Source organism: Thrips palmi, unplaced genomic scaffold (genome assembly GCF_012932325.1).
Source record: "Thrips palmi isolate BJ-2018 unplaced genomic scaffold, TpBJ-2018v1 HiC_scaffold_10, whole genome shotgun sequence".
In the NCBI taxonomy this organism is placed as follows: Eukaryota; Metazoa; Arthropoda; class Insecta; order Thysanoptera; family Thripidae; genus Thrips; species Thrips palmi.
The window spans coordinates 16,381,969-16,387,945 of record NW_023144621.1 but is presented as its reverse complement, the minus strand read 5'-3'; the positions used below and the strand labels follow the sequence as shown (position 1 = coordinate 16,387,945).

At 59.3% G+C, this 5,977-nt stretch overlaps 1 protein-coding gene across 1 annotated transcript; it reads left to right on the top strand.

The window, feature by feature from the left end:
* The first annotated feature begins 2,159 nt into the window (after positions 1 to 2,159).
* LOC117654337 (alpha-crystallin A chain-like) lies at positions 2,160 to 5,951 on the top strand. Its single transcript, XM_034400921.1, has 3 exons — positions 2,160 to 2,364; positions 4,401 to 4,598; positions 4,874 to 5,951. Exons 2-3 carry the CDS (start codon positions 4,401 to 4,403, stop codon positions 5,189 to 5,191), a joined length of 516 nt encoding a protein of 171 aa, XP_034256812.1. The 5' UTR covers positions 2,160 to 2,364; the 3' UTR covers positions 5,192 to 5,951.
* The last annotated feature ends 26 nt before the right edge of the window (positions 5,952 to 5,977 follow it).

Sequence of the window (5,977 nt, the reverse complement as noted above, 5' to 3'; positions counted from 1 at the left end):
GTCTTCGGTTTCCTTTATCTCTTCCTTTTCTTTCTCTGCTTTTCCGTCCGTGAGGCTGCTTAGAACATGTAGTGCTGTTGGCCTATTGTTCTTGTAACCCAATTCTTTGTGCCACATATTTATTGAACCGTTGTTGGAATACTTGCAATGTTTATTTGGTCAGGAAAGTTCCAACATAAATTCAGTTCCTAGTCGAAAGTGCTCGAAGATGAATGTACAAAATATTCAAGTAAAAAAAAAACCATTAAAACTAAGAAAATCTGAATGTACAAAATATTCAATAAAAAAAATTATAAAATTTTGTATAAAACTGTGAAAAACAAAAAAACGAATAAAAATGATTATTTAAAAAGAAGTTGATTTTTAAGTTTCCAACCCCAGAAAACACAATGCTGAACTAATTCAGGCATGAGGAATGTTTATTTGTTTGTTTTTTTTGTGGGAGGGACGACTGTCATTTTACTTTGTTTTGCTCACGCCACTCCAATGAAGAGTGATGAAGAATTTGCAAGCTGGTGCTCCTTTTCGGGCTGTGCACACGAAATGCAGCATGCAGCTCATCACCGAGTGTCACTGTGTCACAGTGTCGGCGCGTGGAGGGGCGTGGTGCGGCGAGGCGAGGTGGCTCGGCTCCCCCTTCCTCCACACCGTGGGTAGCCACGCGACACGCCGCCTCGAACGCAGCCTCAGCCTCACACCATTCATTGCAGTGCGGGCCGCGGGCCGCCCAGGCTGCCTCCGAGGCGGCCACGCTCTGGAATGACCGCGGACGGACGGTCGCAGTGGTCAGGTCACCCCGCGCCCGCGGAGGGAAGACCGACGACGGGAGGACGTCCGGTATGCAGTAAGGCAGCGAAGCAGCCGCCCCGTGCGCGTGACGGCGTGACACGGCGCGACACGGCGTGACACGCACGCGCCGTGCACCGGCAGACCTTCCGCACACCCATTCCTCTGTCTCTCGCGCCGCCAGGCTGGCCAGGCACGCCAGGCACGCCCCACGAGTGCGACAGAGACGGCGACGGAACGACTCCCCGGAATGGCTCCACAGCGCTCCGCAGGGCGTGGCGACAAACTACGCCAATTGCGACTCGGTCGGCACGGCCGGGCACGGCGTCGACACGGCGTGGCGGGGCACGGCCAGTCGCTTTCGTCGCTGTCTCTCTCGCACTCACAATGGCCCCCTATAGGTGCGAGAGAGACAGAGCGCCCAAAAAGACTCTCGGAATCGGTCTGCAGGACACGGCGCTGCCATGCGCGCGGGGTGCGGGGCGCGGGACGCGGGGCGTCGTCTGCTCCGGGAAAATAATTAAGTGTGATGAGGATTGTTGTTGATTGTGTTTCGGCGCTGCGCATGCGCGGCGGCAAGGCAAACGGAGGTCCGACGATGTTTCCGAATCGGAAGCTCACTTGCCTCCAATTTTTGGGCGCCGAGTGAGGCCCACCCGCCGGTACCTCTAAAACAGGGTGGCCCCTGAACCGTGGCAGAACAGTTGCCCGCGCACAGGACACACGCCGCCCGCGCCCCGCCGGCTGTGGGATGGAGAGGAGATTTTATGAGTGCGACGAATGTCCGTTTGTGACCGATGTCCGAGAGTTTGTCTGTTTGTTTGGGTGCCGGCTGGCGGCTGGCCGACCTCCACAGGGCCCAGAGGGCAGGCCGGGCAGACCATGCTGGCAGGCAGGCCTGCAGAGCACCTCGCGGTCCTCGTGGCATGTCGGACACACCGTGACGATCAGAGCGAATGCAGCGAGTTGGTTTGGTCGGCGCTCTAAATCAGAAACGAGAGGGAGAGAGAGAGACAGAGAAAGATGGAATCGTTTCGGAATCGTTCGGCTGAGTGCAGTCCTAATTAAAGGCCAGTCGCAAAACACGCTCCTGGCGGCCGAAATTCAAAGTGCCCTCCCCGGCCCCTGGGTGCTCTGGGTGCTCTGGGCCCTGGGGCAGCAGGCTGCTGGGCGGGGGCACCAGAGCACCGCGTCGAGGGGCCCCCAAAGCCCCGGAGCCCCCAAGCCCCCCTCCCCCCTCCCCCGCCAGGCCCGGCAGGCTGGCCAATTGTCGGCGCTTTGGAGACGCTGGGGACGGTGGCGGCGAAGCGCAAAGCGAAGCGCCAAGCGATTCAAAAGGGGGCGTCGTCCGGGTATAAATGGCAACGCCGTGCCCCAGAGGGACAGATCCGATCCGATTCCCGATCCGTTCGGTGACTCCACTAGACGCGACCCGACCAGTCCGTGGAAGGAGCGCGCTTCGCCGGCTACGCCACGACACGCGTCTCAGTTGCACGGGCAGCCTCTCAGTTTCGCGCCAAAAGTCGCGGACTCCGAACCACCCGACCCACTCCGCCGTTCGACGACAAGCAGTCCAAGGTAAGCGGCGACCCCTCGGTGGCATTCCCCGGACCCCGCCCCACAGTGGATTTGCCAGAAGACCGGTGGAGGCGGCCAAAACTCTGGACGCGTTTTGAGCTCCAGAGTCGCTAACTGGGACTCGAACCGAACGTGTGCTTGTCACCCCACCAATGGATTCCTCCCCGAACAAGGAATCCGTTGTTGGGGTCACACGTTCGGTTCGAGTCCCAGATAGCGACTCTGGGGCTCAAAACGTCTAGACAGCGCTGTCTTCTGTCTTCCCTTGTCCGCGGCCGCCAGAGAAAAGTCGAATCACACGGGTATCTTCTTCAACTTGGAAGACTCTCAATCTTCCTTGTGCTCCATGTGCCTTCTGCTGAGTGCGAGGGAATTCCCTCTCGAATCTATCTGTGGTGGTTGTACTGAGATGGTCTCCATCTTTAGAGCTAGAGTTAGTTACTTTCCCCTGACGCGTCCGCGGGAGGTGGTTGTAGAGCCCAAAGGTTTTCCACTTGGAGATAGCGCGCAGTTGATCTTTTTGTATTAACTTCCATTTGTCCTAAAAACAATATTTTAGCTGGGGCAATAAAAAATGCTTCTTAATGCTTAAGCACACAAATATTTTTGTGCTGTTGTTGTCGTTATTGTAGTATTTTTCGGTTTATAAATGGTCCAATGCAACAAAAGTTAAAAACGTAATCTGCCCGTCATCTGCCTCACTCGGTTTGCTTCTTGCTTGTTGCCTTGGGCGGCTGCACGTTTGCATCCATCCGACCTTGGTCCTTGGCCGTGGCGTCGCGTTTCGGCCAAGAAGGCCCCCGTGCAGGCCCCCGTGCAGGGCCCCGTGCAGGGCCGCGTGCAGGGCCGCGTGCAGGGCCGCGTTTCGTAGCTGTCTCTCTCGCACCTTCGCGGCACGCCCCGTGAGTGCGAGAGAGACAGAGCGACGAGTCCGGCCCTTTCGGAGGCGACCCGGGCGGGTCCCTCGGAGTGTGGCGCTCTGGCGCGCTCCACCCTGGCGTCTGATTCCGAGCACTGCTTTCGTCGCTCTGTCTCTCTCGCACTCATGGGGCGGTCCGTAGGGGTGCGAGAGAGACAGAGCGACGAAGCAGTGTTCGGAATCAGACGGCTGGCGGCTGGCGAGGCAGCGAGGCAGCGAGGCAGCGAGGCAGCGAGGCTGGCGTGGCCCGGGCCGGGGCCCGCCCTTCGGCCTGCCTACGGCGCCACCGCGCACCGCCAAGGCAGCCAAGGCAGCAAGGCCCGCCGCGCCGAAACCGGAAGGCAGATGTCCCAGTCCGAACGCCAAGCCGCCAAGCCCCAAACCATAACGCCAGCGGTACGACAGACTGCCGCTTCCGGCCGTCTGTCTCTCTCTCTCGCACTCATGGGGCGTTCCCTGCGGGTGCGAGAGAGACAAGCGACGGGGGGCAGGGCCAAGGCAAAGAAGGCGTGCAGCGACATGGTCGAGGAAGCCTAGTTTTCGGCCTTCGACGCGGACTCCTCAACGGGCACTCCTGTGCTCCTCCGTGGAGCCCCGCGTCCCGTCCAGGCAGCTGCCCAGGCTCTCGGCCGAGCGTCGCCGTTTCACGATTATGTTCCGGCAAAATGACCATAGGCCTGCGCCGACCACGCTTGCCTCGGCTTGCCCGGCCCGTCAGACTGATTACGACGTGGCTGGGTCGCTCTGTCTCTCTCGCACCCCCATGGCCCCCATGGCAGTGCCCTCGAGTGCGAGAGAGACGGATCAGCCTGCAGGGGCTCTGGCCCGGCCGTCCAATCAGACGGCGTTCCGTTTACCTCCCACATCAGTAGTTATTCTCCTATAGGAGTGGACAGGCAGGCAGACGGACGGACGGACAGACAGACGGACAGTGGCTCCCGGGCGGACCGTGGCGTATCATCGCCCTGCCCGTCCGTCCGGCGGTCCAGCGCGGCACTATGGTGGATTATGCACAAGGTCAGGGCGGGGCGGGGCGGGGCGGCGATATTGTTTGCTCGTAATTGTCCGTGGTTGATGGGACGGGCCCTATCCATGCAACGTGTTCTCGCTGCTACAGATGTCGCTGGTCCCGCTGAGCACCGAGCTGGACAACTGGAGGCCCTTCCGGCGGTCGTCCACGTGGGACCTCCTGGACAGGCCCTTCAAGGACGAGTGGCACTGGTACGACCGGCCCTACTGGAACCGGCCTTGGCGCCAGTACGAGGCCGCCCTCAACGGCCTCGCCGAGTTCTCCGAGGACAAGGAGAACTACTTGGTGAGGATGGCCAGGGTGGCAAGAAGGAGGTCGCTCTGTCTCCCGCGGGAGGCCGAGCGACGACGGTAGGCCACAAGGCGGCACGGCTGTGGAGCGGGCTGCCTATGCCAAGGTCCGCAGGCGCTAAGGAGGCTCCACGCCGACGGCGGCCGCCTTGCCATGGCATGGCTGGGCAGTATTCCGAGAGTCGTTTTCGTCGCTCTGTCTCCCTCGCACTGTAGGTGCGAGAGTGACGGAGCGACAGAGCGAAGTCAGCAGCGTTGCCTTTCTTGCAGGTGAACCTGGACGTGGGCCCGTTCCGCCCCAGCGAGGTGAAGGTGAAGGCCGAGAACAACTACCTGACGGTGGAGGGCAAGCACGAGGAGCGGCCCGACGACCGCGTGGGCGGCTACACCAAGCGCCTGTTCGTGCGCCGCTACCACCTGCCCGACCACGTGAACCCGGGCCGCGTCACCGCCAACCTGTCGTCCGACGGCGTGCTCATGATCACGGCGCCCAAGTCGTGGTACCGCTCCGGCTTCACGCACGAGCGCGCCGTGCCCATCACGCAGACCTACCTGCCCGCCCTCAAGTACAAGAGGAAGTGGACCTAGGCGCCTAGACACTGTCAGAGGTTGAGCGCGGCGGCGCGGCGCGCACCAAAGAATGCGAAACACTCATTCAAAATGACGTCAAAAGGATTGGTCAAAATTTTGACTGAAATTAGTCGTGTGGACATCAAATGACGTCACAGTGAGCGTTTCGTGTTCTTTGGGGTGACCGGGCTGGGCCGCCAGGCGTAGCTTCGCCTCCACGGCGAGGCACTTCAGGGCGGAGGGAAGGTCCCAGGGGGTGCCCTGCCCCAGCCTCCGGTTGCACCCCGCGAGGTTTCAATTTGAAACTGCCCTGCCACCGTTCGGCTTTAGTTTGAGTTTTGTTTTGGCGCCGGAGGGGAGGCGGCGTGTCGCGTTCTTGTTCTTCCGTAGCGTAGCGCTATGCAGCCTTGCCCAGGTATTCGCCACCCAGGCCTCTGTCGTGTGACTGCACTAGTAGGGGTGAGAGCTTTGTTGTACTTTTCGCTGGTAACAAATGTGCAGGGATTGGCCATCGGCTTAGCCTACTTTCATCTCCTAATTTGTCTGCAATCGTAATTCGAGAATGTCCGGGAAATTGAAATTGCCTGGGTTGGCTAAGTTGCCTCAGAATTTGCACTTCTTTTTTTCTCTAGAGGTTTAACACTATTGGACTTTAGGTGTTCCGTCCATGTTAACACTAATGTGGTTGGATAGATCTGTACCTTGTACACGTGGACTGAGGTGCGGATGTTATTTGTTGGTTCTTTGTTTTTGAATAATAAAAATGCCCTGCACATTACTCATCTGTGTCATTCTGTTCATCAA